This window comes from Staurois parvus, unplaced genomic scaffold (assembly GCF_062004578.1).
Source record: "Staurois parvus isolate SC_StPar_1 unplaced genomic scaffold, SC_StPar_1.0 ptg002227l, whole genome shotgun sequence".
Lineage (NCBI taxonomy): Eukaryota > Metazoa > Chordata > Amphibia > Anura > Ranidae > Staurois > Staurois parvus.
The window spans coordinates 198539-226149 of record NW_028320023.1 but is presented as its reverse complement, the minus strand read 5'-3'; the positions used below and the strand labels follow the sequence as shown (position 1 = coordinate 226149).

The following is a 27611-nucleotide window of genomic DNA, read 5'->3' as shown; positions in this document are numbered from 1 at the left end:
CCTCCACACTCCTCAAAATTTGAGAAAGGTGGACAAGTCCAAAGACCTCTCAATTCTGTTAAAAATGCACGGAGACAACAAAAAATATGGGTTCACACTGATCAATGCAAGCTGTTTATGCCAAGATAATGATACTGCATTTCTTTTGCAGAAATTACATCTGATAATCAAATATGGAGGAACATCAAACTCCAAAAAGAAATACTGACAACATCAGAAAAGTGGAAAGAAAGAAAGAACATTAAAAGGAGAAAATTCGTCATCACAGGACTCCTTTTCTCATTAATGACATTTTTATTCCTAAAAACTTATATGACTTTTTCCAGCCCAGCAGAGAAGAACAAGTCTGAGACCCTGCATAAAAGAGAATTGCCTTTATCCAGAAACAAGAGACATTTTCCAAGATACAGTGACATTGACACAGCCGTAGACTTGTATGGACTTGCTTGTATAGGTCATGGAGCTACTTGTTGTATGCAGTTTTATTTTCTTCATAGTAACTCTATTGAAATACAAGCTAGAATAGAATCTAAAACAAAGTTTACAAAAATGCAAGGATCATATGTACATAATAATAAAACTGGTACATATGAATGTAATTTAACTGAGATGGGCTTCTGGTCCATAGTTTTAAAAGGAAATGAGTCTACAATTTGGACTGGCGATGTAACTGGAGATAGAGTAGGTTCTTCTTCTGTAGGAGGATCCAAAACAGATATTTGGTTTTTGACCCAATATTATTTACAGTTTATGGATCCTGAACACTTAAAGATTACAGGAGATGAAGAAGGAGATGTAATTAGAGTATGGGATTTTCAAATAACAAGAGGTTCAGCTCACGTTAAAGTGAGAGTAACTATTTCAATTGTAGACTTGATTATTCCAGATATAAAAGTATCCCCTCAAGCTGTTAAAATTATTGAAGGAAAGGATGATTTAAATTTGATATGTACTACACAAATATATTTACCTCAAAATTCCCTATTAACTTGGAAAAGAAATGGTGAATTTTTGGGCAGTCTTTTCCATAGCTCTACTAATATAATTCGTAAGAGTAATCTTGGAAATGTAGATTGGACTAACAATAACTTTATTTATCAACACAGTAGTCCAAATCTTAATGACAGAGGCATATATGAATGTTGCATATCATTAGAAAATAATCCAATGAAATGTGATACTGCAAATGTTATAATTTCATCTCCTAGGAACATTAAGTGTATTGATGAAAAATTTATTCCTTCTAGTCCATTTCAAATTAATCATTTCCAACCCAGACATCTCTTAAGAGAAGGACATTTTGTGATTATACTTTGGAAATTTAATGTTTCTGAATGGAAAACTAGTATCCTCAATGTCAAGAATACTTAATTAATATGGAATTGGGTATGGATAAATGGTTTGGAGCTAATAATAAAAATAACAATAGGAATAAACGAGGTATCATAGAAGGAATTTTAGGTGGAATTGGTACTATTGGAAGTATTACCAATAGTATGGATATTAATACATTACAGTCTGATCTGGAAACAGCGGGCTTAGTGGGTAGTAAAAGTATTAAAGTTCAAAGAAATGTAAATCAAATATTAGAAAATATGTTAATGAAGACAGCTACGGTTATAGGCCCAGCTGTAGTCCACTTACAAGATGTTACTTTGAATTTAATGGACAGAGAACAACATTCCCACATAGCCAGAACATGTCTAGAAATACAGACAGAGTATTCTACCAATTTTAAAATAATTGCACAAGCATTCCAAAGTGGAATAACTCCTCTAAGTCTTTTGCAAAGTTTACCTAATGAATATGTATTTGCAAAAAATCATACAGATTTATGGGTAAATAAATGGGTAGGATGTAATCAACATGAATGCTATGGTACCTCAATGATTCCCATTGCTGGGAAAGAACAAATGTTAGTTCCAGTTACAGTCTTAGGATTGCCAGTTAGTAATACCCAGTTGTTATATTATCAATTACAATTTGTAGATTTTGCTTTGGATACTAATACATCTGAACCAGAACAATTAGATTTATCTTCTTGTTTACATTTTCAATCAAAAGTAATATGTTTGCCTAATCAGGACAAAAGTATTTTTCACTCTTGTTTTCATAATCATTCATTATGTACAGCAAGAATAGAAAAAGTAAAAACTTCACTTGACCTAGTCACTGTTGTAGGAAAGAGGAAAGTCTGTTTTCAAGTCATGACAGACACTGAAACAGTGAAAGCTTTCTTCCTATCCTGCACACATACAGATATCCTGAGTCGAGGCTTGTATTGTATAGAAGGAGATCTTACAGGAATTAGTTTAAATGAAATTAGAGTAAATTTAACTAATATACTTACGAAAAATGTGAGTGTTCTACCTATACAATATAATATATCTCAAGTAGATGAGTTTCCATGGAAGGAATGGGCAGAGATCATACAAAAGGATAAGGGATTATTAATTGCTTTGTCTGAAGAACTTCAGAAAGCAGAAATAATATTTAAGCATGAACAAGGAAATCTACTAGAGATAGAACATGATTGGTCTGAATTTTCAGGTCGTTCATGGTGGTCAAAATTTAAAAATACTGTATCAATGTGGGGAAAAACTTCAGTAACAGCAGCTGTTGGAAATATATTATTACACCCATTAATTATTATATTTATTATTATGATTTTATGTATTTTATTTCAAATCTGTATTATGATTAGAATGAAACGATTTTACAAATTGATTAAGAAACAAATGAAAGAAGGTGAAAAAATCCTGTCAGGTATTATTAGAAGGAAGGTTACCTCTGACCTAACTGACCTGGTTATAGAAAATGGTGCATCTGGAACAACTGATTCAGAGCGCGTATAGTTGGGCCATGAATGAAGTATGAATGTATATATAATATTATATGATAAATTATATTTAGGGGGAATATTGTAGAAATTATGTAGCTTAAAACAGACGTCTCATATCTTTCATAATGACAGCAAAAGTCATTTAGAAGTAATTTTAACTTCACGTGTGAATGAAGCTTTAGAAAACAGGTGTTAAAGATGAACCATGGTATATTCATGTCTAAGAGGTCAGCAGGTCATAAGCTTAGTTTTAAGAATAGCAATTGGAATGTAAAAAGATATTGGTATGCAGTAGAACAAAGAAAGGATATGTCTTTTATAAAGAAAATCATGTCTAATCCATAATATAGTTAGTTGGATAATTATTTCATATAATCAATTTATTAGTTAGGAATAGTGTGTGATAAGTTTAGTATCAATTATTGTTGGTTATATCTATGCATTTATGTGACCATTATCCTTTCTAAAGATATGTGAAGCCATTATATCAGATGACAGTATCATATATTTCTGTCTTCTAAGAGGTTTTCAAATAACATCATACTAAGTATAGTTTAGAAGGTTTACATATATGGACACTAAGAGTATATGTTTAGAAGAAGCACAAATAAGGGTTTTACTTATTTAGCTCACACTGAATTAGGAAATAACTGTTTAGTGGGTTGGTCTGGTAAAATATATATAACATGTGCCTTAGAGATAGAGAGTCACATACACTCACTCACACTCATACATCAAGACATTATACAGCTGACACGCACTGACATATTTGTCTCCTGGTAAGGCCTGCAAAGCCTTGATACACCTGTTGTCTTCCTTGCCGAGACTGAAACACTTGTCATAGAACAGACAAGAGATTAGACATTTCTCCAAAGCTTATTTCTTTTTCCATAATATACAACTTTTGTTATATTTTACTCTGTATTTTATTTTATCTTTTGTATTCATTTTTGATGCCAAGTGTGCATTAAATAAAGTCACACTGTTTTAAGTCAGCCTGGCACTAGAACAATTTGCCTCAAACGCCTAAAGACAGACACTTAAATAATATAAGTGTCACGATATTTAACAGATCCCCTATCATTCAGCAGGATTTCTGGCTCCCAGGTGTCTCTCATACAGGTAACAAGCTGAGATTAGAAGCAGTCTCTTAAAGGAAGTGCTGCTAATCTCATTGTGTTACCTGTATAAAAGACACCTGTCCACAGGAGCAATCAAACCATCAGATTCCAAACTCTCCACCATGGCAAAGACCAAAGAGCTGTCCAAGGATGTCAGGGACAAGATGGTAGACCTACACAAGGCTGGACTGGGCTACCAAACTATGGCCAAGCAGCTTGGTGAGAAGGTGACAACAGTTGGTGCAATCATTCACAAATGGAAGAAACACAAAACAAGTGTCAGTCTCCCTAGGTCTGGTGCACCATGCAAGATCTCACCTCGTGGGGTGTCAATGATCATGAGAACAGTGAGGAATCATCCCAGAACTACACGTGAGGATCTTGTCAATGATCTCCAGGCAGCTGGGACCACAGTCACCAAGAAAACAATTGGTAACACACTACGCCGACAAGGACTGAAATCCTGCAGTGCCCGCAAGGTCCCTCTGCTCAAGAAAGCACATGTCCAGCCCGTCTGAGGTCTGCCACTGAACATCTGAATGATGCAGAGGAGGACTGGTGGGAAGTGTTGTGGTCAGATGAGACCAAAATCCAGCTCTTTGGCATCAACTCAACTCGCCGTGTTTGGAGGAGGAGGAATGCCGCCTATGACCCCAAGAACACCATCCCAACTGTGAAACATGGTGGTGGAAACATTCTGCTTTGGGGGTGTTTTTCTGCTAAGGGGACAGGACAACTGCACCGCATCAAAGGGACGATGGACGGGGCAATGTACCCTCAAATCTTGGGCGAGAACCTTCTTCCCTCAGCCAGGGCATTGAAAATGGGTGGTGGATGGGTGTTCCAGCATGACAATAACCCAAAACACACGGCCAAGGCAACAAAGGAGCGGCTCAAGAAGAAGCACATTAAGGTCCTGGAGTGGCCTAGCCGGTCTCCAGACCTTAATCCGAATACTTATTTCCCTCATGAACATCCAGCCACCTCCTGTACAATGCCTACAGCTCCCAAACATCAACTGTATTATGCCCGCAGTCCCTAGCCATCTCCTGTCCCATGCTTACAGTCCTTAACAATCTCCTTTACCATGACTGCAGTCTCTAACCATCTCTTAAACCATTCCTGCAGTCCACGAACATCTCCTTTACCATTCCTGCAGTCCCCAACCATCACCTGTACCATGTCTGCGATTTACAACCATCTCAATTTTCATGCCTACAGTTCCCAAACATCTCCTCTACTAGGCCCGCAGTCCTTAACATTCTCCTGTACTATGCCTGCAATCCCCAACCATCTCCTGTACCATGCCTGCAGTCTCCAACCATCTCCTGTACCATGTCTGCAGTCTCCAACCATCTCTTGTACCATACCTGCAGTCTCCAACCATCTCCTGTACCATGTCTGCAATCCCCAACCATCTCCCGTACCATGCCTGTAGCCCCCAACCATCTCCCGTACCATGCCTGTAGCCCCCAACCATCTCCTGTATCATGCCTGCAGTCTCCAACCATCTCCTGTACCATACCTGCAGTCCCCAACCATCTCTTGTACCATGCCTGTAGCCCCCAACCATCTCCTGTACAATGCCTGTAGCCCCCAACTATCTCCTGTACCATGCCTGCAGCCCCCAACCATCTCCTGTACCATACCTGCAGTCCACAACCATCTCCTGTACCATGCCTGCAGTCCCCAACCATCTCCTGTACCATTCCTGCAGTCCCCAACCATCTCCTGTACCATTCCTGCAGTCCCCAACCATCTCCTGTACCATTCCTGCAGTCCCCAACCATCTCCTGTACCATACCTGCTTTCCCCAACCATCTCCTGTACCATTCCTGCAGTCCCCAACCATCTCCTGTACCATTCCTGCAGTCCCCAACCATCTCCTATACAATGCCTGCAGTCTCCAACCATCTCCTATACCATGCCTGCAGTCCCCAACCATCTCCTGTACCATGCCTGTAGCCCCCAACCATCTTCTGTACCATGCCTGTAGCCTCCAACCATCTCCTGTATCATGCCTGCAGTCTCCATTCATCTCCTGTACCATGCCTGCAGTCCCCAACCATCTCCTGTACCATACCTGCTTTCCCCAACCATCTCTTGTACCATGCCTGCAGTCCCCAACCATCTCCTGTACCATGCCTGTAGCCCCCAACCATCTTCTGTACCATGCCTGTAGCCCCCAACCATCTTCTGTACCATACCTGCAGTCCCCAACCATCTCCCGTACCATGCCTGTAGCCTCCAACCATCTCTTGTACCATGCCTGTAGCCCCCAACCATCTCCTGTACCATGCCTGCAGCCCCCAACCATCTCCTGTACCATGCCTGCAGTCCCCAACCATCTCCTGTACCATGCCTGCAGTCCCCAACCATCTCCTGTACCATGCCTGCAGCCCCCAACCATCTCCCGTACCATGCCTGCAGTCTTTTCAGCAGTCTGTCTGAACAATGATGTGGAATAATAAAATATCACAGTATCGGTTGTTCATGTCAGTTTTGTATTTGTTCTTTATGTTTTCACCAGATTGAGAAGCAACTGTTTGAGGAGACAGTGAAGACTCTGAATATGTACTACATAGAGGCGGAGAAGATCGGAGGCAGCTCTTATCTAGAGGGATGCCTGGCTTGTGCTACAGCGTATTTCATCTTCCTGTGCATGGAGACACACTATGAGAAGGTAAACTGGATTATGTCATCATTGTTGAAGAGATCCGGTCATTGCACCCATGTAGGACGAGTCCTCCGGAAGGACAACCCTCCACCCGCCGTTCTATTCTTCTCTGCTTCAATCCCCTTGTTAGCTCTGTGTTGGGCCTGTGATGGTATTAATATCCTCTTTCCCTCCCTCATCTACACAACATCCTGGGACCAGACTGTGGGGGGGGCTCCCCCGGGGGCTCCCCCATGTTCAAAAGCATGGTGTATTAGCAAGGTGAATTTTTGGGAAGAGTTAGCACCCTTGTCTAGCTTTAATTGCTTAGGTAAGCCACAAAGATTGCCAAATGATTGTCTCGGAGTGAAATGTCTTCTACTGATATTACAGATGACAATACAAAAAAATGAAAGACAACCAACATGTTTCAGGGGCTCAAAAAATCCCCCTTCATCAGGGCTTAAACAATGTAGCAACAGTATCTATACGACTCCAAATAAAAGCTCCTGGATAGAAGGTTGGGGGCTGACCAGATAAGTCCACCCAATGCTGCTTCCTGTGATGAGGTGACAACGATGCTGCAATGCTCCCAAATTCAGAGCAGTGTTGTCACCCTGTGCATGCTTGTACTACACTGGGAGGAGATGTTGCAGGGTTCTTGGCTATTGGCATTGTCATTGCTAACTGACACGCCTGTAACTTGTCAACCAGCACTTGGGCACACCTCATGCTGCCCAACTGCAGGCTTGGTACATGAGATGGTTGGGGATTGCAGACATGGTACAGGAGATGGTTGGGGACTGCAGGAATGGTACAGGAGATGGTTGGGAACTGCGGGCATGGTACAGGAGATGGTTGGGAACTGCGGGCATGGTACAGGAGATGGTTGGGTACTGCAGGCATGGTACAGGAGATGGTTGGGGACTGCAGAAAAGGTACTGAAGGTGGTTGGGGACTGCAGACATAGTACAGGAGATGGTTGGGGACTACAGACATAGTACAGGAGATGGTTGGGGACTACAGGAATGGTACAGGAGATGGTTGGGGACTGCAGGAATAGTACAGGAGATGGTTGGGGACTACAGGCATGGTACAGGAGATGGTTGGGGACTGCAGAAAAGGTACTGAAGGTGGTTGGGGACTGCAGGCATAGTACAGGAGATGGTTGGGAATTGCAGAAATAGTAAAGGGGTTACTGAAATCCTCCCACCATGAGCTGCAGTGTCTGTGAGGGGGAGCGTGTGAAACACGAAGGAGGATTTAGCTCAGTCATAAGGCTTGTACATCACATAGGAACTGGATTTCAGACTTGTTTTGCTTGGTATACAGAAGCCTTTAGATGTCTCTTAGTTGTCCATCTTTAAAGGGTAAGTACACCTCTAGTAAACGTAAATTCTGCCGTCCTTTTTATTATAATAAGAATGTAAAGTCGGATGAACAATGTCCTGATGAATCAATGATGGTCTCATGTGTGGTCCATATTGATGCCCGAGAGCAGGAACAGTCCTTAGCCTGGGGTGGGACCTTCCACTTTGCCCCGTGTGTCCCACAGGGAGAATTGGTAGGAATTCTGCTTACATTATGTTACCAAAGGGCAAGAAAGGATTTGAATTTCGCAGAGCCGCCGAGTCTCAGCGCCACGCTACAGCTTTGAACTCGGTCCATCATAGACATAGCTAAACTGTGGAGGGCGGGATGGAGTCGCACGTCAGGGCCGGCATTTCACATTATTATCCGGCTATTTCTTGGTGAGCAGATTTAATCCTTCCTTCAAACACTTGGGAAAGGTTGTCTCAACACGCCGGCACTCAGCAAGCTCAGCTAATTGCACGGTCTCTTTATATCACACCGTCCATCTGGGCATCGGGCCAAAGCAAACTCAACCTTTGTAAGCTGGAAATTAATTTCCCAGCAGATTCTGTTCCCACTTCAACCCGAGCTGATACCGAGAGAGGATACATGATGTAGTAGGGAGGGATCCGGAGCTTTTCTATAGATACGTACCTCCAGCCGATGGAACCTAGTAAAATACATTGGTTGATGGAGCCTTTTATTAGAGTCACATGAATCGAGTTGGTCAGCTGTACCCAATCACATCACTCCTTTTATTCTTGCCTTCAGTGATAACCTGCTAATTCCAAGCTTCCTCGAGTCCCCATCTACAGTGGAGGAAATGCGTATTTGCTCCCCTGCTGATGTTGAATGTTCGCCCCTCACACAGAAATGATCGGTCTAACAATGGAATGTTCGCCCCTCACACAGAAATGATCGGTCTAACAATGGAATGTTCGCCCCTCACACAGAAATGATCGGTCTAACAATGGAATGTTCGGTGTAACACTGAGAGACAGAATACAACAACAAATTCAGCAGAAATGCGTCTAACGAATGATGACTGATCTGCATGTTCATGAGGGAAAGAAGGATTTGATCCCCTTCACAAAACATGACTTGGTACTTGGTGGCAAATCCCTTGTTGGCACAGAGGTCAGACGTTTTCTGGAGTTGGCCCCCAGGTTCGCACACATCTCAGGAGGGATTTTGGCCCACTCCTCTTGGCAGATCCTCTCCAAGTCATTAAGGTTTGGTGACTGATGTTTGGCAACTCAAACTTTCAGCTCCCTCCACAGATTTTCAATCGGATGAAGGTCTGGAGACTGGCTAGGCCACTCCAGGACCTTAATGTGCTTCTTCTTGAGCCGCTCCTTTGTTGCCTTGGCCGTGTGTTTTGGGTCATTGTCATGCTGGAACACCCATCCACCACCCATTTTCAATGCCCTGGCTGAGGGAAGAAGGTTCTCACCCAAATTTGATGGTACATTGCCCCGTCCATCGTCCCTTTGATGCGGTGCAGTTGTCCTGTCCCCTTAGCAGAAAAACACCCCCAAAGCAGAATGTTTCCACCACCATGTTTCACAATTGGGATGGTGTTCTTGGGGTCATAGGCAGCATTCCTCCTCCTCCTCCAAACACGGCAAGTTGAGTTGATGCCAAAGAGCTGGATTTTGGTCTCATCTGACCACAACACTTCCCACCAGTCCTCCTCTGCATCATTCAGATGTTCAGTGGCAGACTTCAGACGGGCCTGGACATGTGCTTTCTTGAGGAACCTTGCGGGCACTGCAGGATTTCAATCCTTGTCGGCATAGGCAACACACAAAATGCCCCCCCCCCCCACCCAAGAGAGAGACTTGCCATCACAGCTCTCCGAAATGAAACCATTTTTAGATGTCTTCATTCCCACCGACAGCCCTCTGCTCCATCAGTGCTACCTATATCACTCACCCGACTCCCCTCCCGGAGTCTCAACGCCACTCCCTCGGCTCCCCTCACTCCGCTCTGCTCTTCCACCTGCTGCCCAGCCCTAGTGTCCCTTGCAGCCTCCTCAGACACACCGCCACCCGCTCCTGGTCACCGCACAGGAACCGGTGGCTGAAGGCTCAGGGCGTGCAGTACAACCAGTGTCCCTTCTTCCAGGGGGCCGCACCACCCCCCTGAAAGAGGCCGCCCAAGGCAAACGCCTTGTTTGCCTCGCAGTAAATTCGCCCCTGGGTACAGATTGAAGGCTTTTGGCACCCAGAAGTGTCAGATGCCAAAAGATTCTGCTGGAGGCTGTAGCTCTTCAGAAGAGCTGGTTATTATTGACCTCTCCCAACTTAAATGGGCAGTCATATGACCGCTGTGATTGGCTGTTCCAGTGGTCACATGGTCAGGGGCTGGTCCTGTCAGCTACTGATTGTTAGTGGGGAACGAGAGTTGTCCTTGACAGCTTGGGGGTGGGAACACCCAGTGATGCATATGTGCAGGGCGTGGGCATTAAAGCCCACCTATGTACCACATCATTACATGCGATATGTGGGCAGTAACAGGTTAAAGGATAAGTACACCTTTAAGAGAAAAAAAATAAAAGCAAAATGTGCAAATATATATATAAATAATTTTTTTTCCCACTGGATCCTGCAAAGCATTGCACTCACAATCAGTGGCTGGCTGGTGCAATGCCAGGCTCCTGCAGCCTCTTCCTCCAGCTCACTGTCTGTAGCTCTGTATTGGCTGCCGGAATCCTCCATGGACTCTGAGTGCGCTGAACATCGCCTTTGTGATTGATAACTGCAAGTCCGTCTGTGTCCATTTGGGGCCATGCACCCATGCTGATGTCACATCGGGAGCAGCGGCCATGCCCGTGCGGCCGCTGCATCCCAATTGACAGCAATGGGACTGCCTGCATGGAGCACCTGTGCATTCTCATGCAGCCCCCACACGGGGAATAGATTCCTACACCCCGTGTGAACAAGGCCTTAGATGACAGGTGTCAAACCGCGGCTCTCCAGCTGCGGAGAAACTACAAGTCCCATCATGCCTCAGCCTTTGGGAGACTATCAGCCCTGCAACACCTCATGGGATTTGTAGTTCGGTGAGGGCTGCAGTTTGACACCACGGCTTAGATTCTCCAGTCTCTGTCATTTGTTCTTTTGGTTTTCTTCTTTTTTTTTGTGCTTTTTTGTCGTTTTCCTCCTTCCTCTTCCCACTTTTTATGATGGTTTCCTTTCTTGTATTCTCTGATTCCTTTTTATTATCTTGTTTTCATATTCGCTGAGCTTATAAAATAGTATTTCGGGTTGTAGGCGTAGATTAGGATAACCGTACCATTCTTCTTATTCAATAGTTTTTATTGTAGAGTTTTGTGCACATTTACGGATACAAAGAAATGTATACAAAAGACAAAACTCTACCTTGACGGTACATCTGTGCAGGCGTAGCAATGCTGCCAAATATTACTTATTCTTTCTCTTTCCAGACCTCTACTTTTTCTTCTTCATTGATGAATAAATGCCCCCCCAGTACATATCAGCCCCTCCACCCCACCTTCTATTACAAGTCCTCTCCCGTCCCAGTGTGCCCCCCAGTACATATCAGCCCCTCCACCCCACCTTCTATTACAAGTCCTCTCCCGTCCCAACGTGCCCCCCAGTACATATCAGCCCCTCCACCCCACCTTCTATTACAAGACCTCTCCCGTCCCAACGTGCCCCCCCAGTACATATCAGCCCCTCCACCCCACCTTCCATTACAAGTCCTCTGCTGTCCCAACGTGCCTCCCAGTACATATCAGCCCCTCCACCCCACCTTCCATTACAAGTCCTCTGCTGTCCCAACGTGCCCCCCAATACATATCAGCCCCTCCACCCCACCTTCTATTACAAGTCCTCTCCCGTCCCAACGTGCCCCCCAGTACATAGCCCCTCCACCCCACCTTCTATTACAAGTCCTCTCCCGTCCCAGTGTGCCCCCCCAGTACATATCTGCCCCCCAGTACATATCAGCCCCTCCACCCCACCTTCTATTACAAGTCCTCTCCCGTCCCAATGTGCCCCCCCGTACATATCAGCTCCTCAACCCCACCTTCTATTACAAGTCCTCTCCCGTCCCAATGTGCCCCCCCAGTACATATCAGCCCCTCCACCCCACCTTCTATTACAAGTCCTCTCCCGTCCCAATTTCCCCCCCGTACATATCAGCTCCTCAACCCCACCTTCTATTACAAGTCCTCTTGTGCCCCCCAGTACATATCAGCCCCTCCACCCCACCTTCTATTACAAGTCCTCTCCCATCCCAACATTCCCCCCCCCCGTACATATCAGCCCCACCACCCCACCTTCTATTACAAGTCCTCTCCTGTCCCAGTGTTCCCCCCACCACCCCACCTTCTATTACAAGTCCTCTCCCATCCCAATGTGCCCCCCAGTACATATCAGCCCCTCCACCCCACCTTCTATTACAAGTCCTCTCCCGTCCCAACGTGCCCCCCAGTACATATCAGCCCCTCCACCCCACCTTCTATTACAAGACCTCTCCCGTCCCAACGTGCCCCCCCAGTACATATCAGCCCCTCCACCCCACCTTCTATTACAAGTCCTCTCCCGTCCCAACGTGCCCCCCAATACATATCAGCCCCTCCACCCCACCTTCTATTACAAGTCCTCTCCCGTCCCAACGTGCCCCCCAGTACATATCAGCCCCTCCACCCCACCTTCTATTACAAGTCCTCTCCCGTCCCAATGTGCCCCCCCGTACATATCAGCCCCTCCACCCCACCTTCTATTACAAGTCCTCTCCCGTCCCAATGTGCCCCCCCATACATATCAGCTCCTCAACCCCACCTTCTATTACAAGTCCTCTCCCGTCCCAATGTGCCCCCCCAGTACATATCAGCCCCTCCACCCCACCTTCTATTACAAGTCCTCTCCCGTCCCAATGTGCCCCCCCATACATATCAGCTCCTCAACCCCACCTTCTATTACAAGTCCTCTCCCGTCCCAATGTCCCCCCCCCGTACATATCAGCTCCTCAACCCCACCTTCTATTATAAGTCCTCTTGTGCCCCCCCCAGTACATATCAGCCCCTCCACCCCACCTTCTGCTACAAGTCCTCTCCTGTCCCAATGTGCCCACCGGTACATATCTGCCCCCCAGTACATATCAGCCCCTCCACCCCACCTTCTATTACAAGTCCTCTCCCATCCCAACATTCCCCCCCCCGTACATATCAGCCCCACCACCCCACCTTCTATTACAAGTCCTCTCCTGTCCCAGTGTTCCCCCCACCACCCCACCTTCTATTACAAGTCCTCTCCCGTCCCAGTATTCCCCCCAGTACATATCAGCCCCTCCACCCCACCTTCTATTACAAGTCCTCTCCCGTCCCAACGTGCCCCCCAGTACATATCAGCCCCTCCACCCCACCTTCTATTACAAGTCCTCTCCCGTCCCAACGTGCCCCCCCAGTACATATCAGTCCCTCCACCCCACCTTCTATTACAAGTCCTCTCCCGTCCCAACGTGCCCCCCAGTACATATCAGCCCCTCCACCCCACCTTCTATTACAAGTTCTCTCCCGTCCCAGTGTTCCCCCCAGTACATATCAGCCCCTCCACCCCACCTTCCATTACAAGTCCTCTGCTGTCCCAACGTGCCCCCCAGTACATATCAGCCCCTCCACCCCACCTTCTATTACAAGTCCTCTCCCGTCCCAACGTGCCCCCCAATACATATCAGCCCCTCCACCCCACCTTCTATTACAAGTCCTCTCCCGTCCCAACGTGCCCCCCAGTACATATCAGCCCCTCCACCCCACCTTCTATTACAAGTCCTCTCCCGTCCCAACGTGCCCCCCCAGTACATATCAGCCCCTCCACCCCACCTTCTATTACAAGACCTCTCCCGTCCCAACGTGCCCCCCCAGTACATATCAGCCCCTCCACCCCACCTTCCATTACAAGTCCTCTGCTGTCCCAACGTGCCCCCCAATACATATCAGCCCCTCCACCCCACCTTCTATTACAAGTCCTCTCCCGTCCCAACGTGCCCCCCAGTACATATCAGCCCCTCCACCCCACCTTCTATTACAAGTCCTCTCCCGTCCCAGTGTTCCCCCCAGTACATATCAGCCCCTCCACCCCACCTTCTATTACAAGTCCTCTGCTGTCCCAACGTGCCCCCCAGTACATATCAGCCCCTCCACCCCACCTTTCTCACTGATCATTCTATAAGGCCTGGTTCACACCAATGCGGTTTTTATATTACCTTTTTGCATTTTTACAGTCCATTTAACATGGTTTATTATGGGACACGTTCAGCTCTGCTTTTTTAAGCTGTTGCATTTTTTGGAAAGGTTCGGGGACTTTTTTTTAAGCCCAGCAACAAGTTGGCCTAAAAAAAAAATGAAGAAAACGCAAAGCGCACCTCAAACAGCGCTGCAAAATGGACAAAATGCAAACTTCATTGTTGTGATCCAGGCCTAGCTCATAGGGCGGTTGGGTGTCCTCCTAATCTCTACGAAGTCCATACCTTTCCATCCATCCTCAAAACCCTTCTAAACCTTTTGTTTGTTGTCTCCATTTTGAACTGTAAAACCTCTTCTGTTCTTAGACCTTTTTGTATCCATATGTGTGTGTTTTTTCCTTTAATTGGCTCAGTGTGTGTCCTTCAAGTGTGTAAGTCTCAACACTGAGCTGCACAAAGCCCCCTAATAGAATGGCCCAGAATAGCCCCTTATGGTGTAAAGTTCTCGAGAGTCTGGTCTGGTTCCCAGATCCTGGAGACAAAAGCGAGGAGCCGGTAAGAAGGTGGATTCCTCTCCAGGAACTTCCCGGCGGTCTGTTTTGCTGATAAATGTTACATAGAATCTGAACAATGGTTGGAAGTGCTCTCCATCCAATAAGTGGACTCAATGGGTGGCTGCTGGTCCACACAATAGAGGCACCATTTTCAGGCAGGCCTACAAGGGTGCTAACCAGGACTTCCTTCAGCAGATAGAACATCTTCCAAACGTGTATTTTTCATGTTGTGTCTAGTTCAGGGTTTCTCATCAAGGGTTCCATTGAACTCTAGGGTTCCTCCAGAGGTTGCTAGGGGTTCCTGTCTCTCAGAAAAGTTCCCACCAACATCATTGATCTTTTTAGTTATCTATAAGGGGGGTAATTCTTCCCACTGACCAGAAGTGTAAGCAGCATTCTTCCCAGTGACCACAACACTCATGTATCGTGAGTTGTATATATGGTTGTCACTCTTGTGATGCATAGCCCCCTCTGGACTGCATAGCCCGGTATTCACTAAAGTGGTAAAGGTAACCTGGAAACACTTGGGTTGGCTCCACCAGGGCCGGGGTTGCTACTAACAGAATATACCTATCTTTTCATGACGCAAGACCTGCAAGAGTTTAAATATTTTTTTATGGCAATGAACACCCAAGTTACCTACTTCATATACGAGGTGGTCAAAAGGTTTTGAGAGTTTTGTAACATGCCAGCAAATGGGAACACAAGGCTACACGCACAGTCAAGGGGAGCACCGACCTTCATAAGTCAATGTGCCAAAAGACATCGCCCTGTGTACATCAGGAGCTGTGTAACTGGTGTGGTTCTGACCACACCAATAGACATCGTCCTGTGTACATCAGGAGCTACTAGTGCCATTCTGACCACACCAATAGACATCGCCCTGTGTACATCGGGAGCTGTGCAACTGGTGCTATTCTGACTACGCCAATAGACATCGTCCTGTGTACATCGGGAGCTGTGCAACTGGTGCTATTCTGACTACGCCAATAGACATTGCCCTGTGTACATCGGGAGCTGTGCAACTGGTGCTATTCTGACTACGCCAATAGACATTGCCCTGTGTACATCGGGAGCTGTGCAAATGGTGCTATTCTGACCACGCCAATAGACATAGCCCTGTGTACATCGGGAGATGTGTAACTGGTGTGGTTCTGACCATGCCAATAGACATCGTCCTGTGTACATCGGGAGCTACTGGTGCCATTCTGACTACTCCAAAAGGACATCTCCCTGTGTACATCGGGAGCTGTGTATTTGGTGTTATTCTGACCACGCCAATAGACATCGTCCTGTGTACATCGGGAGCTGTGTAACTGGTGCCATTCTGACCACACCAATAGACATTGCCTTGTGTACATCGGGAGCTGTGTAACTGGTGCTATTCTGACCAGACCAATAGACATCTCCCTGTGTACATCGGGAGCTGTGCAACTGGTGCTATTCTGGCCATGCCAATAGACATCGTCCTGTGTACATGGAGAGCTGTGTAACTGGTGCTATTCTGACCACGCCAATAGACATTGCCCTGTGTACATCGGGAGCTGTGGAACTGGTGCCATTCTGACCACACCAATAGACATTGCCCTGTGTACATCGGGAGCTGTGGAACTGGTGCCATTCTGACCACGCCAATAGACATTGCCCTGTGTACATCGGGAGCTGTGCAACTGGTGCTATTCTGGCCATGCCAATAGACCAATAGACATCGTCCTGTGTACATGGAGAGCTGTGTAACTGGTGCTATTCTGGCCACGCCAATAGACATCTCCCTGTGTACATCGGGAGCTGTGTAACTGGTGCCATTCTGACCACACCAATAGACATTGCCCTGTGTACATCGGGAGCTGTGCAACCGGTGCTATTCTGACCACACCAATAGACATAGCCCTGTGTACATTGGGAGCTGTGCAACCGGTGCTATTCTGACCACGCCAATAGACATAGCCCTGTGTACATCGGGAGCTGTGCAACTGGTGCTATTCTGACCACGTGCGTTACCATGTCTGCCATTTCATCATGGACAGCAAGTTAGAACAAAGAGCAAATGTGAAATTCTCAAACACACAAGTTTCACCACCGGTAATGATCCTCAACATGAAGGATGGATCATCCATGGCATGCTGATGGAGTTCTTGGCAGACTTTGACATGGTGTTCTTTCTGTTCCTGGGTCAGCAGCCTGGGGACGAACTTGACAGCAACATGGTGAATGTTCAAATCACATGTGAGGATTGCCTGGACTGTCCCATATGACACACCGACAATGGCAGCAATATGGTGGATTGTTCTCTGACCATCATCATGCACAAGTTGCCGAATGGTTTCCACATTTTTGGGGGTTGAGCTCGTTGAAGGTCTTCCTGATCTCTCGTTGTCTTCCAGCGATGTTCTGCTCTTGAAGTGCGCGTGCCGCTCAAAACACCTTGAATTACTCATTTCAGCATCGCCGTAAACTTGCTGAATCGTGCCAGATGTCTCTGTGGCAGATTTACCCCGTTTCATGCAGAATTTCACGTTTGCTCTTTGTTCCAACTTGCTGTCCATGATGAAATAGCAGACGTGGTAACACATGTGGTCAGAATAGCACCAGTTGGACAGCTCCCAATGTACACAGGACGATGTCTTTTGGCACACTGACTTATGAAGGTTGGTACTCTGTGTGACTTCATTCCCTTCACTGGAACTAGGGGGCCAAGCCCAACCCCTGAAAAACACCCCCACACCATAATCTCCCCTCCATCAAACTTTACATTTGGCACAATGCAGTCACGCAAGTACAGTTCTCCTGGCCACCACCAAACCCAGACAGGTCCATCGGATTGACAGACAGAGAAGTGTGATTGGTCCCTCCAGAGAACACGTCTCCACTGCTCTAGAGTCCAGTGGCGGTGTGCTTTACACCACGGCATCCGACGCTTTGCATTGCACTTGGTGATGGAAGGCTTGGATGCAGCTGCTCGGCCATGGAAACCCATTCCATGAAGCTCTCTACGCACTGTTGTTGGGCTCATCTGAAGGCCACACCAAGTTTGGAGGTCTTTAGCTATTGACTCTGCAGACAGTTGGTGACTTCTGCGCACTGTGCACTTCAGCATGCGCTGACCCCGCCCTGTCATGTGACGTGGCCTACCACTTGGTGGCTGAGTGGCTGTTGTTCCCAGTGGCTTCCACTTTGTTATAATCCCACTAACAGTTGAGCGTGGAATATTTAGTAGCCAGGAAATGTCACGGATGGATTTATTGCCCAGGTGGCCACCTATCACGGGACCACGCTTGGAGTCACTGAGCTCCTGAGAGCGACCCATTCTTTCACCAATGTTTGTAGAAGCAGTCTGCATGTCTAGGGGCTTGATTGTATACACCTGTGTCCATGGAGCAGCACAGTGGCTAAATGGTTAGCACTTCCGCCTGGCAGTACTCGGGTCGTTGGTTCGAATCCCAGCCACGGCACCACCTGACTGGAGTTTGCATGTTCTCCCTGTGCCTGCGTGGGTTTCCCACAGGGACTTCGGTTTCCTCCCACACTCCAAACACATGCTGGTAAGTTCATTGGATCCTTTATAAATTGGCCCAAATATGTGTATGTATAAATGTAAGTTAGGGACCTTAGATTGTACACCCCTTGAGGGTTAGGGACTGATGTGAATGTACAATATATACAGTCATGGCCGAAATTGTTGGCACCCTTGATATTTTTCCTGAAAATCAAGTATTTCACACAAAAAAGGTATTGCATTAACACATGTTTTGCTATACACATGTTTATTCCCTTTGTATGTATTGGAACAAATATAAAACAGAGGCAGAAAAGCAAATATGACATAATGTCACACAAAACCCCAAAAATGGGCTGGACAAAAGTATTGGCACCCTTAACTTAATATTTGGTTGCACACCCTTTGGAAAACATAACTGAAATCAGTCGCTTCCTATAACCATCAATAAGCTTCTGACACCTCTCACCCGGAATTTTGGACCACTCTTCCTTTGCAAACAGCTCCAGGTCTCTCTTATTGGAAGGACACCTTTTCCCAACAGCAATTTTAAGATCTCTCCACAGGTGTTCAATGGGATTTAGATCTGGGCTCATTGCTGGCCACTTCAGAACTCTCCAGCGCTTCTTTGCCATCCATTTCTGAGTGCTTTTTGACGTATGTTTGGGGTCATTGTCCTGCTGGAAGACCCAGGATCTTGGACGCAAACCCAGCTTTCTGACACTGGGCCCTACAGTGCGACCCAAAATCCTTTGGTAATCCTCAGATTTCATGATGCCTTGCACACAGTCAAGGCACCCAGTGCCAGAGGCAGCAAAACAACCCCAAAACATCATTGAACCTCCACCATATTTTACCGTAGGTACTGTGTTTTGTTCTTTGTAGGCCTCATTCCGTTTTCGGTAAACAGTAGAATGATGTGCTTTACCGAAAAGCTCTATCTTGGTCTCATCTGTCCACAAGACGTTTTCCCAGAAGGCTTTTGGCTTACTCAAGTACATTTTGGCAAACTGTAGTCTTGCTTTTTTATGTCTCTGTGTCAGCAGTGGGGTCCTCCTGGGTCTCCTGCCATAGCGTTTCATTTCATTTAAATGTCGACGGATAGTTCGCGCTGACACTGATGCTCCCTGAGCCTGCAGGACAGCTTGAATGTCTTTGGAACATGTTTGGGGCTGCTTATCCACCATCCGGACTATTCTGCGTTGCAATCTTTCATCAATTTTCCTCATCCGTCCACGACCAGGGAGATTAGCTACAGTGCCATGGGTTGCAAACTTCTTGATAATGTTGCGCACTGTGGACAAAGGCAAATCTAGTTCTCTGGAGATGGACTTGTAACCTTGAGATTGTTGATATTTTGCCACAATTTTGGTTCTCAGGTCCTCAGACAGTTCTCGTCTCCTCTTTCTGTTGTCCATGCTTAGTGTGGCACAGACAGACACACAATGCAAAGGTTAAGTGAACGTCTCTCCTTTTTATCTGCTTTCAGGTGTGATTTCTATATTGCCCACACCTGTTACTTGCCCCAGGTGAGTTTACAGGAGCATCACATGCTTGTAACATTCTTATTTATCCGCAGTTGTGAAAGGGTGCCAATACTTTTGTCCAGCCCATTTTTGGAGGTTTGTGTGACATTATGTCGAATTTGCTTTCTTTCCTCCCTTTTTTTGTTTTGTCCCAATACACACAAAGGGAATAAACATGTGTATAGCAAAACATGTGTTAATGCAATACGTTTCGTGAGAAATACATGATTTCCTGGAGAAATATCAAGGGTGCCAACAATTTCGGCCATGACTGTATGTGTGAAGGGCTGCGTAAATTGACGGCGCTATATAAATACCTGAAAAATAAAACAAAAATAAATGGAGGGGGTTGGAACACCTGAATCACATATTATGGAGGGGATTGGAACACCTGAATCACATGATATGGAGGGGATTGGAACACCTGAATCACATGATTTGGAGGGGATTGGAACACCTGAATCACATGATATGGAGGGGATTGGAACACCTGAATCACATGATATGGAGGGGATTGGAACACCTGAATCACATGATATGAAGGGGATTGGAACACCTGAATCCAATGATTGGGAGGGGTGGGGACAATACGTCTGGCAATATAGCGTGTGTATGTATGTATATATACAGTTGTGTTCAAAATACTAGCAGTCAGACATCACTAACCGGATCAATCTCTGTTTTTGATAGAAATGATATTTCTACATGGCAAATAATTTCCTAGCAGGTGTAGTAGAGTCATAGAAATCCAACAGACCCGACAGTCATGACATGCATGCTGCTGATTCTGTGTCATTGAATCACTCATTGAAAGGGGCGTGTTCAATATAATAGCCGTGTGATGAAAAAAGTGACTAAAGCTGCAAATCCTTCTAATAGCTTTTATTTCCATCCACACAAATGCATTGGGAACACGACACATTCTATTCTAAATCACAACATGAAGAAAAATACATCAAATTTGTGTTGTTCCTCTAAAAAAATGGAAGAAAAGTGAATATTAGACGGTTCAAAAAAATCTCAGTGTTTGTATTCTTCTTTACAAACTCAAACATTCACTATATAAACTGAGAAATGTTTGAAGATTTTGCTTTCCTTTGAATGACTTCATGAATATTTGGTTGTAGTCGCACTGTTTCTGAGAACTGCTGTACATCTGTGTTGCATGGAGTCCCCCAACTTCTGGCCCCTGTGATCAGGTTTTCCAGCCCAGGATGATTGGACCACATTCCACAGTTCTTCTCTATTTCTTGGTTTGGCCTCAGAAACGGCATTTTTGATGTCACCCCACAAGTTTTCTATTGGATGAAGATCCGGGGATTGGGCTGGTCACTCCATAACGTCCATCTTGTTGGTCTGGAACCAAGATGTTGCCCGTTTACTGGTGTGTTTGGGGTCGTTGTCTTGTTGGAACACCCATTTCAAGGGCATTTCCTCTTCAGCATAAGGCAGCATGACCTCTTCAAGTATTCTGATGGATTCAAACTGATCCATGATCCCTGGTATGTAATAAATAGGCCCAACACCGTAGTATGAGAAACATCCCCATATCATGATGCTTGCACCACCATGCTTCACGGTCTTCACAGTGTACTGTGGCCTGAATTCAGTGTTTGGGGGTCGTCTGACAAACTGTCTCCGCCCACTAGACCCAAAAAGAACAATCTTACTTTCATCAGTCCACAAAATGTTGCCCCATTTCTCTTTAGGCCGGTCAATGTGCTCTTTGGCAGATTGTAACCTCTTCAGCACACATCTTTTTCCCAACAGTGGGACTTTGCGGGGACTTCTTGCAGATAGCTTGGCTTCACATCGGCGTCTTCTAATTGTAACAGTCCTCACAGGGAACGTCACACCTTCTTTCATCTTCCTGGAGCTGATTGTTGGCTGAGTCCTCACAGGGAACGTCACACCTTCTTTCATCTTCCTGGAGCTGATTGTTGGCTGAGTCCGCGCCATGTTGGCTATTCTTCTATCCATTCCAATGGTAGTTTTTCGCTTTCTTCCACGTCTTTCAGGTTTTGGTTGCCATTTTATAGCATTTGTGATCATTTTAGCTGAGCAGCCGATCATTTTCTGCACTTCTTTATATGTTTTCCCCTCCAATCAACTTTTTAATCAAGGTACGCTGTTCTTCTGAACAATGTCTGGAACGACCCATTTTCCTCAGAATTTCAGAGAGAAATGCACTGTAACCAGCATGTCCAACATTTGCTGCCTTCCTTCCTTAAATAAGGGCAATAATTGCCACCTGTTTGTCAAAGAATGAATGACCTCACTAATAGAACTCCACACGGCTATTATTGTGAACACGCCCCTTTCAATGAGTGATTCAATGACACAGAATCAGCAGCATGCATGTCATGACTGTTGGGTCTGTTGGATTTCTATGACTCTACTACACCTGCTAGGAAATTATTTGCCATGTAGATGTATCATTTCTACCAAAACCAGTGATTGATCCGGTTAGTGATGTCTGACGGCTAGTATTTTCAACACAACTGTCTATATTAGAATCCATGAATCACATGTAATCTCTATATTGTATATAATATATTTAGTATGATTATTATTGGTACGGCATTGACTGGTATTAATATTCCCAGAACTTCCGGCTGGCCGCCCGGATCTTCCACGGTTCCCCGATAATTCAGAATTTCAGCGTATTCCTATTCTCATCCAGCCTCTATTTCTGTGTTGAAGGTTTTGAAGAAAATCTCAAAATACATCCAAGAGCAAAATGAGAAGATCTACGCTCCCCGAGGTCTCCTAATCACTGATCCCGTAGAACGAGGATTGCGTGTCGTATCCTTTTTGTAACAATTTTTTTTTTTTTTTGCATCGGGTCGGGTAAGTGTTCGTTGTTTTACAGTTGCAAGAAAAAGTATGTGAACCCCTTGGGATTACGTGGAGTTTTGCATGAATTGGGCATAAAATGTGCTCTGAACGTCATCTAAGTCACAACAATAGAAGAACACAGTCTGCTGAACATAATACTACACAAACATTAGACGTTGCCATGGTTTAATTGCACATAACATGTAAACATTCACAGTGCAGGGAGGAAAAAGTATGTGAACCTTTGGACTTAATAACTGGTTGACCCTCCTTTGGCAGCAATAACCTCAACCAAACGTTTCCTGTAGTTGCAGATCAGACCTGCACAACGATCTGGAGTCATTTTTACAGGACGACCACGCCTAGGGAGAGTAGCAACAGTGCTAAACTTTCTCCATTTGTAGACAGTCTGTCTTACCGTGGACACAGGAACATCAAGGCTTTTGGAGATACCTTTGTAACCCTTTCCAGCTTCATGCAAGTCAACAATTCTTGATGGTAGGTCTTCTGAGAGCTCTTTTCTGCGAGGCATGGTTCACATCATACAGTGCTTCTTGAAACCAGTAAACCCAAAACAGGTGTCAGCAACACATCCAATATCATCACACTGATTGGAGTCAAGGTTGGCTCACTCCTGGCTCCAATTAGCTCAGGGAGAAGTCATTAAGCTAGGGCCTCACATACTTTTTCCTCCCTGCACTGTGAATGTTTACATGTTAAGTGCAATGAAACCATGGCAACATCTAATGTTTGTGTAGTATTATGTTCAGCAGACTGTGTTCTTCTATTGTTGTGACTTAGATGACGTTCAGAGCACATTTTATGCCCAATTCATGCAAAACTCCACGTAATCCCAAGGGGTTCACATACTTTTTCTTGCAACTGTACACTTTCCACTGGCTGCTATCCTGATTGGTTCTAATGCCAAAAGGTTCTTTAGTATCTTAGTGTGTTACCTGCATTATGGTAAAAAAACCTTCCACAGGTTGTCCCCCTCTCCCCCAAAATACTTACCCTGTAGTCCTGTATTGATCCAGCGCTGTGCCCATCTGCAGCAGCGCTCTCTCTCCCCTCTCATGGGCTCAGAGACAGTAGATGGCTCCTGCTGCTGTCAATCAAATCCCGTGAGGAGAAAACAGGGGGTGGGGCCAAGCCACTCTGTGCGTGTCTATGGGTGCACACAGCCCAGCTTGGGAGCAAGCCAGCAGGTGCGCCCTCTGTAGGAAGCGGATTCCTATGGTGGCGCACAGGGAAGAGGAGTAGCCAATATTACCGGTGCGGGACCCCAGAAGAACCCCAGAACCAATAGTATTGCACAGAGCAGGTAAGTATGACAGTTTGCTATTTTAGTTAAGAAAAAAAAAAAAACTTTATAAATGCTTTAATGATGCAGCTGTAATACTGCATGTCACGCGAACCGAGAGCGCAGGGAGAGAGCACACGGAGACAGATTGCACGGAACCCGACATGCCGGTGTTTATTGGGGTACAGACAATAGATCCGTTAATCTACAGATCCACACCAGACACAGCAACACAGTAACTTTCTTTGGAAGGCAATATGGAACAACAGGGAGCTGGTAGTCCACAGTGTTCAGTAAGACAGGGGCGTGGCAGTTTCGTGGGACTTCAGGTTCCTGGGGAGAATTGGGCTCAGTCTTTTGGGCAGCACGGGGTTAGTCCACTTACTGGATGCAGGGAGCTGGACACGGAGGGTTGCAGTCCACACAGGAACCACAGCAGAGGGCAGTTCAGGCAGGCGATGGGTAAGTCCGGGCGCACAGCAGAGGGCAGTTCAGGCAGGCGATGGGTAAGTCCGGGCGCACAGCACAGGGCAGTTCAGGCAGGCGATGGGTAAGTCCGGGCGCACAGCAGAGGGCAGTTCAGGCAGGCAATGGGTAAGTCTGGGCACACAGCAGAGGGCAGACTGGCAGGCGATGGGTAAGTCTGGGCACACAGCAGAGGGCAGACTGGCAGGCGATGGGTAAGTCCGGGCACACAGCAGAGGGCAGTTCAGGCAGGCAATGGGTAAGTCAAGGCACACAGCAGAGGGCAGACTGGCAGGCGATGGGTAAGTCCGGGCACACAGCAGAGGGCAAGCTGGCAGGCAATGGGTAAGTCGGGGCACACAGCAGAGGGCAAGCTGGCAGGCAATGGGTAAGTCGGGGCACACTGCAGCGGGGCAGACTGGCAGGCAATGGGTAAGTCGGGGCACACAGCAGAGGGCAAGCTGGCAGGCAATGGGTAAGTCGGGGCACACAGCAGAGGGCAAGATGGCAGGCAATGGGTAAGTTGGGGCACACAGCAGAGGGGCAGACTGGCAGGCAATGGGTAAGTCCGGGCACACAGCACAGGCAGTTCAGGTAGGCAGCAAGCCTGGAGGATGGGGGGGGGGGGAACCAGCTCCGTGACACTGCACAAAGGCAATAGGGGTGGCCATTAAATTTTAAAAAAGTTACATTTTCCAGGAAATCCTATCTTTTAGCCGTCAACAATATATTATGATAGTAATTCTGTACAATGCCCAATACGCGGAATTCGAACCATGTATGGCCTGCATAAGTCAACATTCCAATTTTTTTGCTGTCTTGCAGACCACTCTGGTTATTTTCCGCCATTGTCCATTCCGAATGGATACCAAATGTTGCATTGATACCTTTCCATTGTGTCCCTACTAATGAGGACCCCTGTTGTATTCATTCTTGGAGAAGGTAGGTAAGTATTGCTGTGTGTGTATAAAATCCAGAGGCCCTGGATGGAGGTAGGAGTGACCAATCACACAAGTGTCTTCCTTGATCCCTTCTATTAAAGATCGAGATCTCCATCTATGAAGATCGATGCAGTAGCGGCAGCAGCAGCAGTGGGAGCTCCAGCAGCACCAGCAGCGCCGGCGGCGGCGGAGTAGCCAGTCGTGCCCGATGACTGGCAGAGAGTCCCTGCGGGGACCTGTACTGCCGAGATGATGGCCTTTCTGAAATTCGAAGACTGCGATATCAGAGCACCAGGTTCTAACTGTAGATAGGACTCCTTGTAGCCGGACACGACGTGGAGCATCTGTAACGGAACCGGACCCCAACTGCACTAGGGTATTTCCGTTAGATTCCCGCTTCCCTGTCCGAACACAGATCCATGGCCACCACTGCTGACCATACAAGACGAGACAGCACCAGGCTTGTATTAAAACAGGAAATAGACTGCTTTATTTTAACAGACACAAGATATATACACAGGGCGGGGCAATACATTTAGTAACAAGAGACACATCCTAACAGACAGTCCCATCAGGGGGAAGGGCTGCCGGAAACACCCCCCACCAAGCCAATACACATAAACACATACATCCCATAATAGTTTTCTCCCAAGCAAGACACAATAGAACAATGGGACTTCGTGGCAGTAAACAATGAACAACCCCCACACCCCACCTATACCTGTCTACACAATATCAGGACATTCCACCCTGTACCCCTAACAGGCACAGGGTGACTTACACATAATATGGATATGGGGAGCTGAGAAAGGGGTCTCCCCACCTCTCCAAAGGGGGCTGTGTTCCATGGGCCCCCCCACCCAAAGTCACTCCCGTCACAACTTCACAAGGTTTCCATCGACTTCCTTGACAAGAACCTGAACAAATCGAGCAAAACAAACAGACGCACCTTTTAATGAAGGCTTCCACCGTTCCACCCGCCATGGAACGTGCAATCACATAGGTTTATATATTCTAGTTTCTATTTATTTTTCAGATTAAGCAATTCTAGCTGCTGCGTATGAAATGACGCATCATCTCCAAACGTTACTTTGTAGCTGTAACTGGGATACATATCAATCTTCTGCCTGATCTAAGGAACGTATCGTGGAAAATGAAATCTATTTTAGGAAATATATATATATATCACTGAGTTTAAAAACCATTTGGATGATACCTGCATGTTTCCACAATGGAATCTGTAACCACAGACTAATTACTAGATGTTTCCTGTATTTATAACAAAAAAAAAAAAATAATTCAACCTATTAGGAATGCTTCCATTGACGGAGATTTCTGAACAACGCAAGTTGGAGAAAACTCTCAAGTTCAACTTCCTGACCCGAAACCTCATCTTATTCTGTTGCCTTAAATTGAATAAATGTGTAGACGATTGTAAATATCTCATTGGACGACAATGACTTGGAGCAGAGCCCTTTTACCATTGGACGTTGGTGTAATAATGGAGATTAATGAGGTATTTTCCATTGTGCTGAGAATTGTTCATGGATGATCATGTAGTAATGTTTTGGGGGGGGTTTCCTGCATTCTTCCTTCCCATGACTTGTACATTTGTATCTCTGGTGGTTTTACATAACGTTGTGATCTCCGGATGCCATTGAAAACCTAACGCTGAACTACGGGTAAAGGAAAAGCCCACCATTGCAATGATTCTGCACCCCCATTCCATTGGGTTACCTGCTCGTTTGTGTCTAGGGGGACGGGGCAAAGCAGGTTTACTTTGGGGGTGCAGCCCTACGGCAAGGGCTTGGGCTTTAATGGCTGTGTATTATCTAGTAGTAGTCACATTCAGTTGGACCTGTGTTGTAATGTTGACCTTTTGTAGCTTCCCCCAACCACCTCTTTAGTTCGAATCAGGGTCAGGAACATAGCCCAGCATTTATATCCACAGAGGTGGCACGCAAAGGCAAAGGTTATTGTCCAAGGACCGGATTGGAGGTGTGAAAATGGTGGAACCACCATGCTATACTTACATAGTTCCAGCCTTGGAGGTCAGGAAGGCTTCATCCATGTAATACTTTGATTTACTTGGCTGAAGGTGCGTATTGTTATCAAAAAGCCACATTAGATGTCACGGTCAGGAGTCAGGCTCGGAGTCCAATAGCTTTAATAGTAGAGAGGCTCCCACTGATCAGCAGGACAATTATACAAGCAGGACACCCTGACGGAGCTCACCCGAAGGTGCAGGGTCTAAGTACTAACCACCAGAGCTCCTGATGGTGGAAATGGGTTTTGCTGCGTGT

The 27611-nt window shown here is 46.1% G+C and overlaps 2 protein-coding genes across 2 annotated transcripts; both read left to right on the top strand.

Annotated features, from left to right (window-relative positions):
• The first annotated feature begins 226 nt into the window (after positions 1-226).
• Positions 227-3837, top strand: LOC149431514 (uncharacterized). Its single transcript, XM_089665516.1, is given in 2 exon segments — positions 227-1342; positions 1345-3837. Coding segments are annotated over 2 exon segments (2568 nt in total). The 5' UTR covers positions 227-285; the 3' UTR covers positions 2856-3837.
• LOC149431513 (golgin subfamily A member 7B-like) lies at positions 2863-26523 on the top strand. The gene is made up of 4 exons (XM_089665517.1): positions 2863-2871; positions 6494-6646; positions 22465-22566; positions 25410-26523. Exons 1-4 carry the CDS (start codon positions 2863-2865, stop codon positions 25518-25520), a joined length of 375 nt encoding a protein of 124 aa, XP_089521643.1. The 3' UTR covers positions 25521-26523.
• Positions 26524-27611: the final 1088 nt, after the last annotated feature.